The sequence below is a fragment of the Salmo trutta genome, chromosome 23 (genome assembly GCF_901001165.1).
Source record: "Salmo trutta chromosome 23, fSalTru1.1, whole genome shotgun sequence".
NCBI lineage: Eukaryota > Metazoa > Chordata > Actinopteri > Salmoniformes > Salmonidae > Salmo > Salmo trutta.
In genome coordinates, this window is record NC_042979.1 from 10,815,192 (window position 1) to 10,839,174 (window position 23,983).

General features: G+C 41.6%; 1 protein-coding gene and 1 pseudogene across 2 annotated transcripts; one reads left to right on the plus strand and one right to left on the minus strand.

Annotated features, from left to right (window-relative positions):
- Positions 1 to 3,347: 3,347 nt before the first annotated feature.
- Positions 3,348 to 4,102, minus strand: LOC115160258 (purpurin-like; annotated as a pseudogene).
- A 266-nt stretch (positions 4,103 to 4,368) lies between these two features.
- LOC115159319 (rod cGMP-specific 3',5'-cyclic phosphodiesterase subunit beta) lies at positions 4,369 to 23,983 on the plus strand. Of its 2 annotated transcripts, XM_029708902.1 has the most exons (23): positions 4,369 to 4,442; positions 8,744 to 9,269; positions 10,037 to 10,189; positions 10,572 to 10,661; positions 10,831 to 10,971; positions 15,382 to 15,456; positions 15,570 to 15,634; positions 16,142 to 16,208; positions 16,349 to 16,396; positions 16,510 to 16,659; positions 16,938 to 17,081; positions 17,176 to 17,241; positions 17,827 to 17,973; positions 18,161 to 18,268; positions 18,396 to 18,505; positions 18,986 to 19,073; positions 19,213 to 19,313; positions 19,818 to 19,925; positions 20,052 to 20,115; positions 20,232 to 20,306; positions 20,464 to 20,547; positions 20,801 to 20,924; positions 21,042 to 23,983. In XM_029708902.1, exons 2-23 carry the CDS (start codon positions 8,799 to 8,801, stop codon positions 21,065 to 21,067), a joined length of 2,505 nt encoding a protein of 834 aa, XP_029564762.1. In that variant the 5' UTR covers positions 4,369 to 4,442; positions 8,744 to 8,798; the 3' UTR covers positions 21,068 to 23,983. The 2 variants fall into 2 exon arrangements, with proteins under 2 accessions (XP_029564762.1, XP_029564761.1); XM_029708901.1 differs by lacking the exon at positions 4,369 to 4,442 and having other exon boundaries at positions 8,575 to 9,269.

Here is a 23,983-nt window from a genome sequence, read left to right on the forward strand (position 1 = left end):
AGCTACACCCCTTACCCATTCCACAGCAGCCTTGGTCGCACCTGTCGGTGGATTTTCTTACTGTTCTTCCACTCTCACAGGGTAACACCGCAATCCTGGTCGTTGTGGAGACATGGGAAGCCGTCCGTGTCCACCTTCACCAGGCCGTGACGCGCCAGAAAGTTAATGCAGATCGCCACCGCAGTGAGACCCCCCGAACTCCCCGAACACCGGGGGACCGGGTCTGGCTCTCGACCCAAAACCTGCCCCTCCGCCTGCCCTGCTGGAAGCTGGGTCCTGAGGAGAGTGAACGTTATAGGTTACAGCTTTCACCCGATTACCGTATTAACCCCTCGTTATATGTGTCTCTCCTCAGGCCGGTGGTGGCTGGCCCGCTCCAGGGGTCTGAGGTGCGGGAGGTTCCTCCGCCCCCTCTGAACATCGGCGGGGCCCCGGCGTACTCCGTTCGCTCCATACTGGATTTGAGGTACCGGTCGAGGGGCCTTCAGTATCTCGTGGAGTGGGAGGGGTACGGTCCAGAGGAGAGGTGCTGGGTTCCGGTCGAGGACATGTTGGCCCATCTATGCTGCAGGAGTTCCACCGTCTTCGTCTGGATTGCCCTGCGCCTCGCCCTCCGGGTCGTCCCCGAGGCTGGTGGGGGGGGGGTACTGTCAAGACTTCCGCCGAAGTTGGTCCCTCTCCTTGTTCGGGCGGCGTTCGAAGTCGCCGACCTTCTAGCCATCGCTGATCCTCTTTTCATTTTCCTTTGGTTTTGTCTTGTCTTGTATCACACCTGGTTCCAATCCCATTCATTACATGTTGTGTATTTAACCCTCTGTTCCCCCTCATTGTCCTTGTCGGTGATTGTTTGTTGGTAAGCTTTGTGCAAGATATGTTCTGGTGCGCAACGGGTTTTGTACCCACATGTATTATTTTGTATATTTTGGTTTTCGGAGATTTTTTTAGCACTTATTAAACTGCTCAGTTTTATACCAAGTTCGATCTCCTGCGCCTGACGCACCCTTACAATTAAGTTGGTTTTGTAGCATGAATTGGGAATGTGATATTTTTGGTTGATATTATGATTTACGGTTTGTTTCATATTTGTAGTCATTAAAGCGCTGCCAGTTCCACTTTAAATGAGCTAGCCAAGCTAATGATGATATATACATTTTTTTGTGGGGTTAGAGTTCACGAGAGAGGGGGCTGTACTGGTAAATAAAATATTTTACATTCTCAGGATTACATTCTCTGTAGAGAAAATATAGCTAGCAAACAATTTCTGAATAACTAGCTTGATTAGCCTATTGCAAAACTACAACTCAGCTATTCTGTTAATACTCAAGCTCACATTGTCTGTTGACCATATTCTCATTAAACCTGGGGACTTTACGGATAAAGGCTTTGGGATCTCACATAGAATTACATACTGTATTAGAACACTAACATGATCATTTAATAGGATCTCTGTGGTTGCATGGTTCAGGAGTTGAGGAGTTAAGCTGGTGTGGGTGAGAGACTTCCCAAACTGACCTAGTCTGGACCTAGCTGGACCTGGATCAGTGGATTCTCTGCCATTATTCACAGTTCACAGCCAAGACTAGTGGATAACACATTTACATAAGTATTCAGACACTTTACTCAGTACTTTGTTGAAGCACCTTTGGCAGCGATTACAGCTTGGAGTCTTTTGGGTATGACGCTACAAGCTTGGCACATCTGTATTTGGGGAGTTTCTCCCATTCTTCTCTGCAGATCCTCTCAAGCTCTGTCAGGTTGGATGGGGAGCGTCGCTGCACAGCTATTTTCAGGTCTCTCCAGAGATGTTCGATCAGGTTCAAGTCTGGGCTCTGGCTGGGCCACTCAAGGACATTCAGAGACTTGTCCTGAAGCCAAGCCTGCGTTGTCTTGGCTGTGTGCTTAGAGTCATTGTCCTGCTGGTAGGTGAACCTTCACCCCAGTCTAAGGTCCTGAGCGCTCTGTAGCAGGTTTCCGTACAAGGATCCCTCTTTACTTTGCTCTATTCATCTTTCCCTCGATCCTGACTAGTCTCCCAGTCCCTGCAGGTGCTGCAACCACCATGCCTCAACATAGGGATGGTGCCAGGTTTCCTCCAGACGTGAGGCTTGGCATTCAAGCCAGAGTTCAATCTCTTGTTTCTCATTGTCTGAGACTCCTTTAGGGGTCTTTTGGTCACTCTACCATAAAGACCTGATAGGTGGAGTGCTGCAGAGATGGGAGAATCTTCCAGAAGGACAACCATCTCCACAGAGGAACTCTGGAGCTCTGACAGAGTGAGCATCCGGTTCTTGGTCACCTCTCTGACCAAGGCCCTTCTACCCCGATTGCTCAGATTGCTCAGTTTGGCCGGGCAGCCAGCTCGTGGTTCCAAACTTCTTCCATTTAAGAATGATAGAGGTCAATGTGTTCTTGGGGACCTTCAATGCTGCCCTTCCCCAGATCTGTGCCTTGACACAATCCTGTCTCGGAGCTCTACGGACAATTCCTTTGACCTTACGGCTTGGTTTTTGCTGTGACATGCACTGTCAACTGTGGGACCTTATATAGACAGGTGTGTGCCTTTCCAAATCATGTCCAATCAATTGAATTTACAACAGGTGGACTCCAATCAAGTTGTAGAAAAATCTCAAGGATGATCAATGGAAACAGGATGCACTTGAGCTCAATTTTTTTGTCACATAGCAAAGGTTCTTAATAATTATGTAAATTGGGTATCTGTTTCTAGTTTTTATAAATTTGCTAAATAATCTATTTAATCCACTTTAGAATAAGGCTGTAACGTAACAAGATGTGAAAAAAGTTAACGGGTCTGAATACTTTCCAAAGGCACTGTATATGTAAAACAATTTATTTAATAAATTTTAGCTCTTGATCAAACATGGATGCAACTCAGAGATTTGTTTAAAAAATATATTTATTTTCATACACACACACTTTACCCGATTGAGCAACCTTTCCCTTGAGACAATGGGTGGTGGACTTTTCCCTCCCGCCTTGCAACATGGTCTATTCATTTCTACAGCGCTGTTATGGACCTATCCATCGGCCCTGGACGCCTCTTCTCATGCCAGCATGCTTAAGGAATTCGGTGCAGGCTGAGCTGACAATTTAGCAAGCTCCTGTAGAGGAAAGAGAAAAATAACTTATTCATGCTCCCTAATCAGATTTATCTGCCTAAGAAAACATTTCTGCACTGGGGCATAATGCAGATTGTTGTGAATATTTTCAATCCTATTTGAACTACAACTCTTAGCTCCCTCTTAGCTTTCATTTATTAATTAGGATGCTCTCCTTCATGCTCATTGATATTATCTAGATGTGATCTCATTTAGCCTTTGTTTTCATGCTGTGTCCCTATAGACAAGTGTCCAACTCACCGGACTGCAGGACAGGCTCGAACTGGCCAGCCATGCAGATCTCCTCCTGTTTCCCATGGACAATGTGCTGGATTGCTGGGGACAGGCCACGGGGGTGACGGGAGAAAATCAGGGAGTAACCATCCTCGCAGTGTCCATCGTCCTTCAGGGTACGGCAGGCGTAGGTATCATAGTCGGTGTCAATCACTCAGTAGTTGTCACCTCCACTGGTAGTTCATGAACATCTTGCTGGGGTTGGTGGGGTTAGGCACAGTGTACTGGGCAGCCATGTCAGCGCACACAACATAGAACCTGTCAACACAATAACACATACTCATTTGCACAGAACATATAAACACACTGAAACTCATATAAGCTCTCGCAACTTAAAAGCAGAGGTCAAACATATGCAAGATTATTGTGATCCATCACTTACAGTGTAAAATGTTGTCTATATTTCCTGTCCACCAATTAACATTTGATTGGTTTGTGCCATAATGTTGTGGTCTATTAGACAAATTAAATGGATATTAATCCACATTCTTCCTTACAACTAGACAATTATTTTAGCATCTGTGTATGCTTTATATGCTAGTTCTTCCAAGTTGATGCAGATCTACTCACCCGAAGAGAGTGACACGTCCTTTGGAGGAGGCGGTCATGGTGCCGTCATCATCGATGGTGTACTCAGCAGAGATGTTGTCCTGGAGGAACAGGCCCACAGGCTCCTTCTTCTGCAGAGCATATCACTTCCCAGAATACTGCAACAGAGAAAACCAGAGATGGAGAAGATTGTCTATTGTTTGTGAGTTTTTCTCAATGAGGATTGAAATCCAGAGGAGATTCAAAACTTTATTCAGCAGATCATTGTAGTCATCTCTTATGCATTTGCATTACACATGATCCTAGCCATGTTTATCCAATCATGTTTTAAACTGAAATTGTTCACTTGTTTTTATCTGTCTAGGGATGTGACCCCTAATGTGTGCACTGTAGCAAAGCTCACCCTCTTGGGGTCGAAGTCCGCCTTGGCTGTGAAGCTGTCTACCACGCAGGAGGCAGACCAGGCAAATGGTCTGCTTCTAAGTTAGTAAACATTCAGTGCGTTCCCAGAGACACTGTAGTAGTGTATCCTCATTGGAGTAAAATGAGGACACACTACAACAGTTTCTAAAGTACAATGGTCGTTCTGTTACATATTCATAGGGTTGTGAGGTAGAAATGAATGCCATATTTCACATGAAGGTAAGACCTAGATGCAGACACGTAATTAACAATGGTTTAATAATCCAACAGGGGCAGGCATTAGACAGGTCAAGGCAGGCAGGGGTCAGTAAACCAGAGGTGGGGAAACAGTACCGGACGGCAGGCAGGCTCAGGGTAGGCAGAGGTCAATAATACAGAGGTGGGGTAAAGGTACAGGTCGGCAGGCAGGCTCAGAGTCAGGCAGTGGTCAGGCAGGCGGGGGCCAAAACCAGGAGGGTGAGAAAAATAGAGACTAGGAAAAGCAGGAGCTGAGAACAAAAACGCTGGTTGACTTGACAAACAAGACGAACTGGCAACAGACAAACAGAGAACACAGGTATAAATACACAGTGGATAATGGGGGAGATGTGTGACACCTGGACGGGGGTGGAGACAATCACAAAGACAGGTGAAACAGATCAGGGTGTGACACATGCATGTCTATACAAAAGCAAAACTCATTCTTAGCTTGCTAGTATCTTCCAAAAACAATTCATACTGTATTTAAGAACGATATTTACATTTTCAGTGAGATAATCAAGTCCTATAATAGCATGAAATATATTCATGGGTCCTCTCCATCAAGACAATGGACCTTACCTGTCTTAGTGAGGATGAGCAGCGAGTAGAATTCAGTGTTTTGTGGTTGTCCGTTAGGTTTTGGAATCTCTTGTGTTTGGGGCCCTTTATGTACAGTGAACACAGACAAGGGTACTGATTATTTTCACTTGTTGTAAGTAAATAAGGTGCTTAAATCACGGGTTAATCCGGTTGGTGATGTCCTGACTATAATCTGGCTTCGCTTCTGAATCCGCCCATGCCTCTCGTAAAAACAATTAGGGCTTTATGTAACTGTGAAGACACACACACTTACGATGGGAAAATATATTGTCCAAACACTGAGGACCATTAGGATGAGAGAAATCATACCCCAGCACATGCTGGAACATGTGTTCCAGGACGTAAATCATTACTGCTGATAGAATACTACCAGCAGCACTGCTTTGTAGACCTTGAGACTAGTTTGGAGATCCTGGAGTATGATTAAACAGCCAGCAGGCTAAAATAGTATATTGGAAATGTAATGTAGGGTTATGTGAAGCGCCACTTGAGAGGCATCCTTAACCATCAAAATTGTAGTGTAAGCTACCAGCTGGATCGCTCTCTGTCAAAACGATTGCTTTCAAATGTTTTGACCGTTGGTGCTCTATGTGCTGTTCTAATCAGTCCTGATAATTGACTTGCTAAGGGCCCGAAGCTGTAATGTGTGAGCTAGTGTTACGTTAGGCTTTGTTTGGCTCTGATGTACTTGACTGGCGTGGTGAAACAGCTTTAAGGTTATTTACTGTATGTGTTGTGCTCTATGGAGTCCGTGAACAAACTCAGCGGGAACAAACATGATGCAGTAAACACTAGTGCTTCTGTTGTGTCACACACACCCTTGAACACACTCAGGCACACACACACACTCAGGCACACACACACACACACACACACACACACACACACACACACACACACACACACACACACACACACACACACACACACACACACACACACACACACACACACACGTAAGCAGTGCCATGAAGTCACCATGATCTTAGTTATTTAAGAACCTGTTTTTACATAACATGTCTATTTTTACCACCAGCTGCTGTCTGAATGGAGTTTCTGCTGAGGCTATTCTTATCCCCCTTTTACCAGTAAAAGACAATGTGCACTCCAAGGTGAAATCCCAGTACTTGGTGCTTCTTGCCAGGAGCTGTCTGAAACTTTCTGTAGTTCTCTAAAGACACCTGGCTCTGAGGAGTGGCTACGTGTGGCTGTAGACACAGGGGATGATGGCAAGAGGCTGAACATGAGGCTTGGGCCTGAATGATTGGCTAGCGGGCCCAGCAGAGAAGTACCACCACCACTCAGCCCCTCTTCATTCATTCTCCATTCATTTAATTAAAGGCACTTCCGGGTAGTTACAGCATTGTTTACTGTACTCTTGGCACTACTCTGAGGCATTACACACAATGTTATGACCTATTTCTGGAATAGATCTTTAGGCATTAGTAGTTTTTGAGAGTTCTTTAGTTGTTCTGTAGTTCTTCTGTAGTTGTTCTGTAGATCTTTAGTTCTTCGGTAGTTCTTTAGTTGTTCTGTAGTTCTTTAGTTGTTCTGTAGTTCTTTCGTTGTTCTGTAGTTCTTTCGTTGTTCTGTAGTTCTTTTAAAAGCCACATACTGTGCTGGCAAACTCCAAGCTGATGGCTGTACTATATTTATGCTTGGAAACATGTACTCGATCTAAGGCTTCATGGAAGATTTTTGGCACGTCTGTTGATAGCATACAATATTGTACTGCGTCAGACCGTCCACAGCCTTTTCTGTACAGGTGTTCAATGTTGGTATTTTGGTTACCATTTTACAGTGTGTATAGGTGTGTTGTTGCTCTTTATTCATTTGTACCTTTGGTGAAGAGGCTGACAGGGAGCATACATTTGCCGACTATTTCTGACATATGAAATGAATTGAACTGCCATTTAAAAAGTTCCAGGGGCAGTAAAAAAAATAACAGAAGGTGTATGACAAACAGGTAACGGTTGTAACATTTACTGGTAAAACTAAATCTTTCGAATACAATTTTGACGGCATGAATACCAATGCCATGGTCAGCTTCAGCAGCAGTGATTAACAGTAGAAGTTCAGTTAGCTTGGTCCTTAGTATAAGCCGGCTGCCATCTTGTGTTGTGTTGTTGCACTGTATGTCTGGGGTGAAATTTGGGCCGTGCACAATGGACGTAACGCACCACAAGGTGTCAACAGTTCATTGGCGACAAACAGCTCATGTAAAGGCTTGCAACGGCTGGAGTAATATGTCAGTATCATTAAACGTGTACATTAGTTAAATCCCTCATCTCCATTTGAGGTTTGCGATGAAAGAACTGTTTAATTCATTCAACATTGATGATAAAGTAATAGTAGTTATACCCAACGTAATATCGAATAACAAACATGAGAGGCGATACTGTTTTATACACGCTCATAAGCAAAGGCTTGTAAGCACACACCCTCGTAAAGGAAGACAGCCGCAGGTTCATAGGAATGAAATGTATGCCTATGCACGTGCACATACTTTGCACAGTACATATCACATGCACACAGACAGAGACACCTCCCTCGCCAGCCTCGTCTCACTCACAGGTAGCAGATGTGATAGTATGAATCTATTCATGTGGAGATTATCCAGCTGACCTTTTGTATAAGATAGTTAAGGAACCTTAATATAGCCGGGGTGGAAAGATTATTGCCATTTTATCATCGGGCTTGTCTTATTGTCTCATAGACCCCCATACATGTCTCTCACTTAACAATTTCTATTTATAAATGTAATATTGTAATTGGATGATCATAACAGATACTGCAGTAAGTAAGGCTATTGTGTAAAAAAAAAAAATCTAAAATCTAAAAGCTTAAATGTAATGTGCTTCAGATGTGTATGAAATATAACTAACACATATTTTTCTGCTTCAGAAGGCTACAACCAGCAGAGGCCTGTGAAGGATCCCATAGCAATAGTATTGACTGAAGACAACAGAATTGGGGTGCTGAGATAATCAACTAGTGGCCTGGCTAAATAGGGCTTAGCAATGAGGAGTGCTTTTTTAATAAGAAAGTTAGGAGCTTGTGTGTGTGGTGCCTGCCTGGGGCATGAGTAGGCTACAGTTGGAGACAAACCAAACGGGGGGACATCTTAAGGCTAACTGCTTTCAGACATGTGACTCCTTTGAGGGAGTCCGGATCTCTTTTCCTTCAGGCTTGTTTTCTAAACCTGGCGAGGGGCGAAAGAAGAGGAGGTAATCGGCCAATGAAATGACTGGGTTGGCCTCCTTCATAGAGATCACCTGATCAGTTTTGCATGAGCAGATCCTGGCTCACCTTCAACACTATTAAGAGAAAAGCTTGCTGATGACAGTGGGATTGGACTCAGCCCTCCCTCCCCTGCCATTGCAAGTGTCTCCTCTGTTCACACCAGGACCTAACTAACGTGCCTGCCCTCTTTTTTAGAGAGTTTGGGGATTACAGTGTGAACTTGCCCTCTTTTTTATTTGCTAGTAATCAATAGATAATTGGTTTTGTCGTCTTTTTAGAGACCGTGGTTTGAAGACTGGGACTGGGGGAGAACCAGTACATCCCTAACCCAAGATGAGTGCGACGAAGGAAGATGTTGAGAAGTTCCTGGATGGGAACCCGGCTTTCGCCCAGGGCTACTTCAACAAGAAGCTCACACCGGGGGCCCTCTCTGTGATGGCAGGCATCTCGGAGTCCAAGGTGGATTTTGGGATGTTACAGGAGCTGGGCCAGATAGAGGAAGGCCAGATCCTGTTCGACCTGATCAAAGAAATGCAGGAGAACGTGAACATGGAGAAAGTGGTGTTTAAGATTCTGAAGAGGATCGTTGCCCTGATCCAAGCTGACCGCTGCAGCCTATTCATGTACCGGGAGAGGAACGGCATCGCGGAGCTGGCCACTCGTCTCTTCAACATCACTACAGAGTCAGAGCTGGACGACTGTGTGGTGCACCCTGACCATGAGATCGTCTTCCCCCTGGACCTTGGGGTGGTGGGAAATGTGGCCCAGACCAAGAAACACATAAATTTGAAAGATGTCAATGAGGTAAGAGTCAGACGGGGAAATGGAGCATAAACATTGTGGTAGTGATGAGGACAGACAGACAGTGTCCCAGAGGCTAGGAGCCAGTGAGATTGTGTTAATAGTCTTTTACAAGGGCCTTGTCATACGCTCCTACATGATATCATCTTCTAGCTGTACCAATGGCCAAAAATAACAAACAATTGCAAAATAAATAGATATATCACGTTTATGTTCAGCCAGAGAAAAAAGTGAATAGTTATTTAATCCGTGCCTATCCGAACATACACACATAGTTAAAATTGTGTTTTTTTTGCTAAAACGCAGTGACACACAAAGTGGTATCGCAACTGTACAGTACTGTGGGGATCTTCTAAATGTATATCTGGAGACAATATAAATCCTCTTGACAGATGTAATCCAGTTATTGTATATCCCTTGACCCCCTGTTGTAACTGGGATTAAGGCACCTGTTCTGGGGCGTTTACACTAGGGTCAGCAGGAAGCTAACACGGTTCAAATTCATTTATATTTCACATTGCCCAGATTTACATTCACTCTTGATAATGGAGTGTACTTCTTACCTGAGCAGTTATATCTCTTTAATAAATTGTGTTTTATCTTTGAATATGCCAGAGGTTAACATGTATTAATTTGTGGTCTATAATGATATGCCAACTGAAAAAAAGGCTCAAAACTAAGGCCATGTACTGATTTATAGACAGACCCGTCTTAACACATCCATGTGGGATCTCTGATGTCGGTGATTTGTTTGGTTTTCTGCTATACAGAGCAGTCACTTCAGCTCATTCGTTGATGACCTGACCGAGTACAAGACCAGGAACATTTTAGCCTCGCCCATCATGAACGGAGAGGATGTGGTGGCTGTGATCATGGCCCTGAACAAGACCACTGGACCACACTTCACCACTGAGGATGAGGATGTGAGTACTGACGACGAAGGCTCTCTGAGAATAGGATCTACACATGTCCATGTGTCAGTATCACAATGGAAATACTAAGAGGAGGTTATTGCATGAATTAGTTGGGGATGAGTAATCAACAGGTTTTCCCCCTTCCCAAAGTGTATTTTCTCAAAGCATATGCAGCATATAAACACAGACTGATGTTGTAGAACACAAACATGTCCATCAAACAAGCACAGGGAACACATGCAAACGGTGCCATTGCTGCCTTAATGAAGAGGAAGGTCACATTCACACCTGATGTTTTCAAATACTCCCTCTCGTCTTTCCTCTACCACCATGATTACACACCAATGCATGTATTTCTCTTTAACAATAATTCCTATTTTTGATCTCCCAGCTTTTTTTGAAGTATCTCAGAATAGCCACTTTGAACCTGAAGATTTACCAGCTGAACTACCTGTACAACTGTGAGACTCGAAAAGGACAGGTGAGTCTGCTGTCTGTACTGATATTCAGAGGAATTACTAATTGTAGATGACATTATGGTGAACAGACAAAAAAGTCATTTTTTTTTTAGCTTTCACACATTTATTGATATATCAACCAACTGGTTATTAGCTGATCCTTCGTGGTTGTTGTTTTTCTGTCGGGTATAGGTCCTGTTGTGGTCTGCCAACAAGGTGTTTGAGGAGCTGACAGACATTGAGAGACAGTTCCACAAAGCCCTGTATACAGTGCGGGCGTATCTGAACTGTGACAGGTACTCTGTGGGCCTATTGGACATGACCAAGGAGAAGGTGGGTGACACTGTCTGCATGTAGCCTGGCCATTCCTGAATTGCGGTATTGTCTTAAGCCTTCAAAGGTTTTTATTGATCTATAATATATATATTAAATAGTTTTGTTTAATTTCTTGCATTCAACATAATAGGTACCTCCAAATCCCCAAAACATGTCACTACAACTCCACTCATCACTTCTGGAACAAGACAATTTGCTTGCCCTAAGTACTTTACACCATGCACAAACATAAAGTTTTGCAATATAAAGGACTTGCATTATGTTTTAGCATTGATAAACAGTTTGTGTGATATGTAACTCTGTGTGATTTTAAAGTGTTTTTCATGGTTGCAAAGGTGAGGGACGTACAGTAAATGCCACCGCAATTCAAGAATGATCCAGCCATTTAGTCATCATAAAGAATAGTTATTATGGGTCTCCTCTGGTAATACTGTAGCCCACAAAACATAGCTCTAGCAGTATTTGTTAATATTTTGCACATACAGCACTACAGTGCCTTCAGAAAATACTCAGACCCCTTGACATTTTGCATATTTTGATAAAACTGAGATAAAACTTTTGATAAAACTGAGATTTTTGTTCACTGGCCGACACACAATACCCAATAATGTCAAAGTGGAATTATGTTTTTAGAATGTTTACAAATTAATTAAAAATGTAAAGGTGAAATGTCTTAAGTCAATAAGTATTCAACCCCTTTGTTTTGGCAAACTTAAATATGTTCAGGAGTAAAAGTTTGCTTAACATGTCACATAATAAGTTGCATGGACTCTGTGTGTAATAATAGTGTTTAACATGATTTTTGAACGACTACCTCGTCTCTGTAACCCACACATGCGATTGATTATCTCTCAGGTCCTTCAGTCGAGCAATGAATTTCAAACCACAGAGGTTTTCCAATGCCTCGCAACTAAATTCACCTATTGGTAGATGGGTAAAAATAAAAAAAGCAGACATTGAATATCCCTTTGAGAATAGTGAAGTTCAGTGGCATTTAATATAAGCGAGGTCGATATTTTTTTTATGAGCATGGCCTTACTTCTATTACAGCATATTGGACGACTGTCATTCATATTCCATTCACCCAGCTCAATGTAACATTGATAGGTTTAGGCTACTACATGATACTAGAATGTTCCCTATACCTATCATGAGGTTGCTACAAACTAGCCTATGAATGAAAGTTTATAACGTAGGTGCACAGGTCGAGAGAAAAAATAAAGTAATCAAGGTGACAGACAGTGACACATTCAATACTGTTGCCTGCATCTTGCTGATCTAGGGTGTAATCATTAGTCCAACAGTTGCAAACAAGACTTTCTAATAGACAAATTCAGTTATGTTTATCCCTGTTTCATTCCGTTTGCTTCCATTTAAGAAATGTTTTTCAACAGAATTGGCAGAATTAATAAATCCCTGATCACACGCAAACACAGTTCACTTTCATAGCAGCCACATACAAACAGCATTATCATTTTGCTTGTAGAATTCCTTCTCGCATCTATGTGCTTTCCTCTCACCTTTTCCTTTTGCTTGTGGACTTCAATGCACAACACATCAGCCGTCTGTGACCAGGCAGAAAAAAAACTTAATATCATAACCGCTAAGCGCTACACACAGCCTACATCGTTATCACCATATTAGCTAACGTCATAGCTAGCTAACATAGCTACTAGAACTAACCTGTTCTTTAACCTGCTACAATCATGCAGTACAGTGTACAGTCAGCAAGCAGTTTAGCAGTTACACCGGCAGGCCCCGGTGGAAATAAATTAATAAAACCAAAAGCTTACCTTGACATGGAAGCGTTCCAGTGTTGGATAGATATAGCCAACTAGCTAACATAGCATCCCTCTCTGTTTGAGCCGGGTGTTTGAGTAGGATAAACTAGCTAGCAGCATTTGCTAGCTAAGTGAAAGTGAAAGAAAAATACAACGAAATATAGCTCTCTCTCTCTCGCTTCTCCTTCATTTTTAAAGAAATGTATTTGTTCAAAACTGTTCAACTATTATATTTCTCTTTATTTGTTTCAACTACTCACCTCACCACATGCACTGCAGTGCTAGCTAACTGTAGCTTATGCTTTCAGTTAGGGGTGTGCCGAGTAGTCGGACAAAACGAGTATCATAACGGATATGGGCAATTTTCTGTACACGATTATGATCATAGTATTTTTTTGTAATTATCGATGACCGGGAAAAAAGTCATTTTCAGATGGCAGAACGCATCTTTCTCATGTCAGTCAGTCATGTGCGAGATTCTACGTGGTCGAAGTAACTCAACTGGCTGTCTGTAAAGAGAAGTGCGGGCTGTACGTTGATCCTGCGGTTCTGATTGGATAGAGGGAAATTATATTTCTCCATCCAATCGCTTCATAATTTCACCCGATCAGTTTTCCTCTTTTTGAGCTGATCATTTAGATTGCTGCTGCCTGGCTGCTACTATGATAAATCACATGGCGAGGACGTTTGCTATCAATGTGCATAATATCTCACAAGTGGGGCAAGGGTAGGAAAAAAATATTAAACGCTGATGTGGATTCTGACTGAGTGACAAACTTGGCTGCCAGCAGCAAATTGAGGCCAGACGGACACACACACACCCCTCCGCGCTCTGCTCTGAATCTATAGCTTCATTGCAGGAATTTGGCCAACATCTATTTAGGCATATTAAAACACTTCTGTTTTTTCAGATCGCAAGTATCATCCGATCCGACAATCAACTGTCAAATTACGGATACGATTACGAATACAAGTATTGCCATGTCGGCACACCTACTTTCAGTACTATAATCAATCTCTGATCCTTTGATTGGGTGGACAACATGTCAGTTCATGTTGCAAGAGCTCTGATAGGTTGAAGGATGTCTTCCGGAAGTTGTCATAAATACTGTGTGAGTTTATGGAAGGGAGTGAAGACCATGAGCCTCCTAGGTTTTGTATTGAAGTCAATGTACCCAGAGGAAACAAGCTGTCCTCCAGCTACAACATGGTGCTACCCTACAGAGTGCTGTTGAGGCTACTGTAGACCATTGCAAAACAGCGTGTTTTAATCAATTATTTGGTGACGTGAATATATTTAGTATAGTTTTATCTAAAAACGATAACTTTTTTAATGTTTCACTATTTACATTTTTATGAAATTCATTAAGGAGGATGGAGAAAACTAAGGACGGATCAACAACATTGTTGTTACTCCACAATACTAACCTAATCCACAGAGTGAAAAGAACAACATCTGTATAGAATAAAAAATATTCCAAAACTTGCATCCTGTTGGCAACAAGGCATCATATTATGGGCATGCATGTAATCGTTAAGGACTGGGGAGTTTTTCAGGATAAAAAAATTAACTGAATAGAACTAAGCACAGGCAAAATCCTAGAGGAAAACCTGGTTCAGTCTGATTTCTACGAGACATTGGGAGATGAATTCACCTTTCAGCAGGATCATAATCTAAAACACAAGGCCAAATCTACACTGGAGTTGCTTACCAAGAAGACAGTGAATGTTCCTGAGTGGCTGAGTTACAGTTTTGACTTAAATCGGCTTGATAATCTATTGCAAAACTTGAAAATGGTTGTCTAGCAAATATTGCACAATCCAGATGTGTAAAGCTCTTAGAGACTTACCCAGAAAAACTCACAGCTGTAATCACTGCTAAAGGTAATCTAACATGTATTGACTCAGGGGTGTGAATACTTATGTAAATTAGATATTTCTGTATTTCATTTTCAAAACATTTTCAAAAATGTCCAAAAACAAGTTTTCACTTTGTCATTATGTGTAATAATATATTTAATCCATTTTGATTTCAAGCTGTAAAACAACAAAATGTGGAATAAATCAAGGGGTATGAATATTTTCTGAAGGCCCTGCAGTGACGGATTTAGGTATAGGAGACATGGGTAGCTGCCCAGGGCGGCATCTTGCCGGGGGCGGCACGGAGGCACCCGCACAAAATGTTTTGGAATGGTGACATTTGCGCGATCGGTTTTCTATCGCTCATTTGCACATCACGTCAGTGATATGATGTCACCGTGTGGGACTGCGGGTCAATTTACCTTGTCGGAGTGGGCGCCATGATTCTAGTTTGTGAGCTAGGCAGGCTACTACCTGGGAAGGTCTCCCACTCAGAAGTACGAGATGAGGAGGGGGGCTGGGGTAGGTTGACCTCAGGTTTCCCCACTGGAAGCCTGAGGTAGGGGGACTGGGGGAATGGATGGGCGCATCTCTAACGTTGTACAGTACTAATGGGGGGGGGGGGGGGGGGGGGGGGGGGGGGGGGGGGGGGGGGGGGGGGGGGGGGCAGGGAGCCATACAAGCTAGAACCACCACTGAGGCTCTGTAATATTATGTAATATGCTGTGTCTGACAATCCATCTGTGTTATTGCGTTGTTCCTATAGGAGTTCTTTGACATCTGGCCAGTGTTGATGGGAGACCAGCCCCCTTACTCTGGACCTCTTACCCCTGATGGCAGAGTAAGTGTTCATAACTATCTACTTATTATCCTATGAACTGGTCTCTGGCCTTTGTTTCTGCAAATTTGTATTTGTGGTGTGTGATTTTTTTGTTTTGTTATCTGTGATTCTAGGAAGTCATATTCTACAAAGTCATTGATTATATTTTGCATGGAAAAGAGGACATCAAAGTTATCGCGTATGTTTATCTCACTTTTCTCTTAACATTAATGTATAGTTGAAGTAGTTTCAACCATGTATTATCAGACCTGGGTTCAAATACATGTGCATTTGAGTAGTTGGTATTAGAAATATTTTTTCTGTGTATTTGAGTATTTTTAAATACACAGCCAAAAAAAAGTACTTTTATTTGAGTATTTGAATGGTTATTTGTAAAGACCAAAATGTCTACCAAATTGTATTTTAGAGAATTTTCAAAGACTTATTTCAAATACAATTTTCAAATACCTGGGTTAAACGCAAGCGAGTGTATTTTAGTCAGTGTATGCACATTTTTCCCAAATGTATTTCCAAACACATTAAAATGTTCAACTACTTGTCTTTTCAAATAAAATATTTCTGAATACTTACTTTGAATGTATGTTAAAGTGATTGAGATATCTGAAATAGTATTTGAACCCAGGTCTGTGTTTGATACTGTATAGTGGAATAATCAGTGTGTCTTGTCTGACTGTGTGGTCAACAGGACTCCCACTCCAGAACACTGGGTTTTGTGTACTGGACTTCCCACATATGTGGCCGAAACTGGTCTTGTAAGTTTTTTAACTGGCATTCCAATAGCAAGTGTTCGAAATGCTATCAGAATTTGGAATTGACTTGAAAATAACGCAATGTTCAAATTGCCATGATTTGCATGTGTGTTGATGCTGTACTCTTTATTTTGAATATCTAGATATGTAACATCATAAATCCCGCAACAGAGGAGATGTTCAAGTTTCAGGTACATTTTGCTTCCTTATAAAATCAAGTACCCTTGCATGTGGTTTTCGCAAAAAGTTTAGCAACTTGCATAATTCCTGTTGACCATTTACCTTGTGCCTTCCCATAATACAGTCAGAACCCTTGGATGACAGTGGTTGGACCATAAAGAATGTGCTGTCCATGCCAATTGTCAACATGACGGAAGATATTGTGGGCGTGGCTACATTCTACAACAGGAAAGATGGGAAGCCATTCGACCAGCAGGATGAAGAGCTAATGGAGGTACTTTACTGTACTACAGCACGCAACTGTCTTCTCAACAACTCCTCTCTTCACAGAGAAGTCGTCAAGTCAAATGGCTCTAGAAAGCCTTGTTCTCTGTATTTTTTGTGTAGACCATTCATTTATACAATGCACTGTGGCAGTCAAATGCCTCCCACTCTCTTCACCACATTGACCTGAGTGAACCTACTCTGAATGATAGTGTGATTGTCTGTCTACCCATGTTGGCTTCTGAGTGAACCTACTCTGAATGACATTGTTTCTGTCGGTCTCCCCAGGCTATGACTAACTTCCTGGGCTGGTCCCACCTCAACACAGACACCTATGACAGGATGAAAATGATAGAGAACCGGAAAGACATAGCTCAGGACATGGTGCTCTACCACGTCAAGTGCCGTGATGACGAAATACAGAATATCCTGGTGAAGCCTTGCTCACAGACATACACAGATCTAACCTCCTTTACAAGAGAAGTGTTGTTTTAATATTTCACACTTATTGTTTTATGTATTTTAGAAAACCAGACAGTATTTCAACAGAGAGCCCTGTGACTGTGAAGAGGATGAATTCCTGCAGATTCTGGTATTGCTACCTTATTTTTGTAGAATAATCATTTGGTCATAATCTGGAGGTTGTAGAATTATCTCTGATTTAGTCCCTAGAGTATATGTTTAAGTACTGGAACAGTAGGCCTGCATTTGAAAGCTCTAGCTAGATTTATATGGTTGTATAGATATAGGATCTTCATTTGATCACCCTGTAGCAGGAAATGTAAAACGTATAGTGTATTTGAGGTTTAAAAAGGCTTGATTTTCCCGACAAAAATGCCCATTGATTATTATCAACATAATAATTAAAATGTCCTGTTGCTGCAGGATTATTTTCCTGCTGTAGTAAACTAGCTAAAATTAAGATCCTACGGTCTTCCCTGTGGCTCAGTTGGTAGAGCATGGTGTTTGCAACGCCAGCATGGTGTGTGCAACGCCAGGGTTGTGGGTTCGATTCTCACGGGGGGCCAGTCAAACAAAACTAAATGCATGAAATGTATGTATTCACTACTGTAAGTCGCTCTGGATAAGAGCGTCTGCTAAATGACTAAAATGTAATGTACATCTGCATGTTTAGTTTTTGTTAATAATGCCATAATGATCATGTATTATCACACAGAAAAAAGAACTGCCCGGCCCCAAGAAGTTTGAGATCTATGAGTTCGGGTTCTCTGACTTTGACCTCACAGAGCTGGAGCTGGTGATGTGTGGGATCCAGATGTTCTATGAGGTTGGAGTGGTCAAGAAGTTCCAGGTTCCACAGGAGGTATGGTGCAATCATGATCTGTACTGCAACATCTTTCAGTGCCGGGAAAGTGTCAGTTCTGAATAATCTCTGTGCAGTTTGTCATTAGTTACTTTATTACTCTCCCATACTATCTGTATATGCTCTAAAGTTCTACAGCTCCACTTCCAAATCCTATGAAAACCAACAGGCATCTTTATTTCAACAGGTTCTGGTACGCTTCATGTACTCTATCAGCAAAGGCTACAGGAAAATGCCCTATCACAACTGGCGCCACGGTTTCAATGTCGGACAGACCATGTTCACACTGTTGACGGTAGGAATGCTTACACCTCAGTAATGTACCCTAACATGTTTTCTTACTTGCCAAAAAAAATTAATTGAAGACATGATTGAAAGATCTCTAATTCTGAAAGTCAAACTGCTGTATTTTGTTGTGTCAGACAGGGAACATGAAGAGATACTACACAGATCTGGAGGTGATGGCAATGATCACATCTGCTTTCCTCCATGATATCGACCACAGGGGCACCAACAACCTCTACCAGGTGAAGTGAGTACTCCTGGGAATCGCTGCTCTCTTTTTACTCTGCTCTCTGAAAGTTGGTACTGATGTTGGATCTTAATTTGACCAGTATTGTCACAGCAAAATAATGATTTGACTGTTTAGTCCACTACGTTGCTTGATCGGTGGTTAGGCTATTAGCTGGCCAAAAGTATGTTACATGAAAAGTGCAATACTATTAGTGTGCGTTAGTGTGGGTGTGTTAGTGTGGGTTTTCAGTGAATTTATGTAAATCACAGGAAAATTGCAGGAAAGTGAAGGAAAATTCTCAGCAACAAAAGAGTGATCAAATTAGGATCCTACATCTGCGCAACCAGTCCTTAAATTATTTATGGGTCTCTTCTTTTACTCACTCTCTTGTCATAACTGAGGCCTTGCATGTAGAGAAGCACCTTGATTAGCTTTGTGTGATGAATGGCTTATGATGAGCTCTTTACAGTGTCTGGTCTGGTCTCCCCTCACAAACAGATCTAGTAACCCACTTGCCAAGCTTCACGGCTCATCCGTCCTGGAGAGGCATCATCTAGAATTTAGCAAGTTCCTTCTGGCAGACGAGGTACGTAAGGGTTTTGTATCTCAGACATAAACATTCACTACTAGAGTAGAATTTTTTTGGGTCAATTATTTATTTATTTGTACTTTATGCTTCCATGTTGATCACATGCTCTAGTCTCACTCCTCCATCCTCCCCCCAGTCCTTAAATATCTACCAGAACCTCAACAGAAGACAGAATGAGCATGCCATCCACCTCATGGACATTGCCATCATTTCAACAGACTTGCAACTCTATTTCAAGTAAGACTTGCAACTCCAATTCAATTAAGTTTGCTACAGCAGGAAAATAATCCTGCAGCAACAGAAAATATGAATTATTATGTGTATTATAATTTATGGATATTTTTTGTAGGGGTTTATACATTTTTTTGTCAGGGAAATTCTAGTCTGACATTTTAAAGTGGAAATTACAAACTTTAGAAGACTTTATAAAGCTTGAATTCACTACAAGTTTGCATTTCGTGCTGTGCAGGAAAATTCTCCGCAACAAAAGAGTGATCAAATTAAGATCCTACATCTGTATTTACTTAACGGCAATACATATTGTATTCCCCATACAGATCTTAGGAAGCATGTATTGTTGTCAATGTGGACTCTTTTTCTGCATATTAAAGCACAGATTTAGATACGACGATCAAGCTTACTTAGTCCTGCAAAGTTGAGGGAACAAGATTTCACAATGCACAGCTTATAACTTTAACTGAATGTATAAATCTCTGTTTGGACATTTTCCAATGTCACCAGGAAGCGAACAATGTTCCAGAAGATTGTCGACCTATCAAAGACCTACGAAGATGAGAAGAAGTGGGTGGACTGGATGTCCCTGGAGACTACCAGGAAAGAGATTGTCCTGTGAGTGCAGTTCATGTTAGGGGGAGGATAGTAGTGATAGGGGGATATGTAGGATTATAACATGCACATTGGATCTTATTTTAGCATTTCTATTTTACGCTGAACCTTCAATAATTCCCCTCAAAGGGCCATGATGATGACAGCATGTGACTTGTCAGCCCTCACTAAGCCATGGGAGGTACAAAGCAAGGTGAGGACCTCCCTTGATTATATATACGACATTTTAGCAGATGATTTAGTATTTCTGTAAGTGAATAAAGCTGTCCAATATAGTGAAATACGTTGGACTACCTGGCTTCGTTCCAGGTGGCGCTGTCTGAAGCAGCTGAGTGGTGGGTGCAGGGTGACTTGGAAAGAGAAGTTCTTGAAAAACAACCCATTGTGAGTATATCAACGTGTGTGTGTGTGTGTGTGTGTGTGTGTCTGTTCTTCAGATATCCACCTACATTTTTACACATCCAAGATGCCTGATGAAGAACTACGTTTTTATTTTGTGCGTGTGTGTGTGAAACCATGTTTCTCCCTCCTTTTCATCCAGACAATGATGGACAGAAACTGCGCTGGTCAATTGCCCGAGCTGCAGTGTGGTTTCATTGACTTTGTCTGCACATTTGTCTACAAGGTAACGTTACCACATGTACTACCACTCCTTCAGACTAGCTACATCACTCAGCTTCACAGTTATTGCTAAGCACAAAGTAAACCATGAATCAATAGATCTTAGTGTTTGGTCAAATAGTTGGCAGACCTTCTATTGGATGTGTAGAATGACCAAATGCACAAATCGTTGCCATTCAGACGAGCATTATTTGGTTAGATGGCTTGACTGTCAGAAATAGAGCTCTCAAGTTTTTGTTTTGTTGTTTATCCGTCAGGAATTGTCCCGCTTCCATCCGGCCATCCAGCCGATGTATGATGGCATGCTGAACAACAGGAAGGAGTGGAAGGCCAAGCAGGAAGAGTACGAGGCACAACAGGCCATCCTGAAAGCCCAGTCAGGTCAGAGTGGAGGATATACTATTGCTCTCTAGTTTAGAGGGCATTTTGTCTGTGCATTAAAGGTAATACAGATTATCCTTAAACATGTATTGTTTTTTGTATTCTTGCTATGTAAAGGGTCCAAGACGTGCTCAGTGTGCTAAAGCTCAGGACCTGTTTTGGAGGTAGGTCCCTCCAGGATACATCACAGCCACACAGTCTTACTGCCGGCCGGGGCAGGACCAGCCTCACCTCAGAACAGCTGTGGAAGGACAGCCTCCCCTCACAGCATCAGAACTTTAGAGAAGAGCCAGAGGGACTCCTTATCAGTCACGCAGCAAGGCCGTTGGACCTTCTGGTTCCAGACCCATGTTGGCACATTATGGCCACAACAGTCAATTTCCTGCCTTCAACTGAAGAGCAGTTATCATTAGTTGCATTGGCATATCCACATTTTGGAAGTTACCCCTTTCACTATGCTTCACGACATTCTGAGGAATCCTTCATGGTCTTAGTGGAGTTGATGTTGTTTGTACTAACTTTTTTAATGTATGTACAGTAGGATCCTGAAGGTTTTTATTGACCAATTAAAGGAACAAGAAGTCAACAACTTCTGAAATGTTTCCATATGTATGTATGATGTCATTAATATGACACTAAAGCCCTGTTTAAATCAGGTGCCAACATACGTTCTTTGTCTTGATCTAGTCCACATTCTGATTGTGGCCACATTTTCAGACATATGGTATTAAAGTGTGTCTCTTATCCATCCACTGTGTCTGCATTGTGACCAGATTTCCTGGTCCCTACCTGTATGCAATTATTTCCCAGATATTCTTTCCGAATAATATTTATTTATTTGAAGACACATGGCAGAGGTCAATGGTGCCACCTGTCAATGATTTTAGAGGCCAAAATAATGATTATTTAAATGGCTTCACTGTGCAGATCAGTCTACACTTCGTAGATATCCAGACGCAATGTGTGTCTGACTACCTCTGGAGGTGGTCAGGAAGAGCTGACCTATGACTGCATTTGTCTAAAATTGTGGGATCAATCAGAATGTGGACAAGATCAGGACAAAGGACACATGTTAGCACCCCGGGTATAAACGTAGCTCATTATGATTGCTTTTCGTTTTAAACAGGTTACTGTTTCTTAACTACCATTTTCGTACAGAATACTGTATGAAATGCACAGGGATACTTTTTGTTTTACATTAATATTTTACGCTGTTATTTGTTGTAAGGACATAGATTTTTAAAACAAGTAGGCTTGTTTTTAGAGTTATCACATTAAAGGTAGACTCAACGAAATGATGTTGCAGCACCGCGGATAGAGATGAGCGAGATGCAAGATCCCGGTCTTACACGGTCACATACAGTATCTGTGCCTGGGTTTGCTTCATGCTGTTAAGTTGAGCCTCGCGCTTCAACACTCTTAGTTGTTGCGGAAATTGACCCACTATGGTGTTTACTTTCTACATCTACGTCAGAACGCTGAGTCTACCTTTAAATAACACTTTACAAAATGTTGGTGGATTCATCAAGGATCCAACTTTACTTTTATGTATGTTATAATAACAGTGTAATAACCGTGACTTACATTGTTCTTTACTCCTTCCAGTCAGTCGTCATTTACATAACTGTCCAGTTTTTCCAGATTTCTATGAAATATGACCTATAATTAAATACAAAATGATTGAAATAGTTTTCCTTCCACGAAATGGTAGTTAAAAATAAGCTTTTCTACATTTGAATGGTGTGGGCGTACCCCAACAACAGAATGGTGTGGCATACACCGGTCATAAAAATGTGAATGACAAATAAACAGCTGATTGGCCAGCTCAGCCAATGACCCAACGTGGCATGTTAAATGAGGAAATAGCAAGCATTTTTCAGCTGGGGTTGAAGTATTTTTTATTTTATTCATGCTTTGGCCACGAGTACGAGAATAGGACGAGTCAACAACATTATTAGTATGAGTTAACAGAATGAGCTTTTAAGTGAGATTTTCACTGAACAGTCACTTTAATGGTAATCAAAAGTAGATTATGCAATACTAGGGTATAGGGCTTGCATCCACATATGCCATAAGAAGTATGTTTTATGGTTCCACTTCATTACAGGGTAATGTGACCCCTTGCTGTGGGATGCTAAGTGATGGTTTTGCGGTATATTACTATTGTCCCATGTTGTGTTGGGTGAAATAATGGGGTGTAGCACTTTTAGTACAGCAATGTAAGAGGTGCTGTTATAGAATGACTGCAGTCAGGCAGTTGAAAACAAGTATATTTTCTGTGTGTGTACATGATCATTTATTGTTCTGAGATAGGAGAGAAAGGAGTTGACATTTTCAGGAAGGTCTGTCCCTGGCTATCAACAGTTAACTAGAAATGCTTCATTTTGAGAAACCCATCGTTCTCTCCATGTAACTGTTCACTGTTTATTTTTGAATATTTGAAAGAGACATAGTTTTAGGGTAAAAACAAGATAGAGTATGTCTCAATATATGTATATCTAACAATATTGGATGGATTTTTATATGGTCCAGTCCACTGGGAATAGTGGTCAAAGTCCAATCCCTCAGTAGAGTGATTGAAGCCAGTGGCCTTGATTCTGTTACTCTTGAGCCTACTCACTGGATCCATAGAATCTCCTAGTGTTCATTATGAACAGAGGATAATCATGCTCTTACAGCAGCCCCACTGTCAATGGGGTACCTATGCTTTTATAGATGGAATCAATTGTAAATAGTCTTCTCCTGTAAATATATTTCAATAATAGTATATTTTTTTCAGATGATTAATACTTCATTTCCTCTATGAGCGTCAGTGCAACATTACTGTTATGTTCTATCTGTGCCGACATTATAGGATGAAGGGAAATATTAAGGACCCTTTTATTAGAAGCAGTAATTATGTGCTTTATCTTTTCAATTCCACATCATTAAACATTGCAACGAAACATTTTATTCCACAATTTGCTGTTAAAAATACTTTAGCGTAGATATGACAAATTCTGAAGCTCAATGTATGCGTTTTGTCTACAATGACCAAAATAAAGTACATTTATTTTTAA

Bases quoted from the DNA above. Each gene is read 5' to 3' on its own strand.
- LOC115159319 (XM_029708902.1), top strand. From the start codon at position 8,799: ATGAGTGCGACGAAGGAAGATGTTGAGAAGTTCCTGGATGGGAACCCG. The intron at 15,635-16,141 runs GTATGTTTATCT...TGTGGTCAACAG, and splicing joins GAGGACATCAAAGTTATCGC to GACTCCCACTCCAGAACACT. The intron at 20,925-21,041 runs GTCAGAGTGGAG...TGCTATGTAAAG, and splicing joins CATCCTGAAAGCCCAGTCAG to GGTCCAAGACGTGCTCAGTG.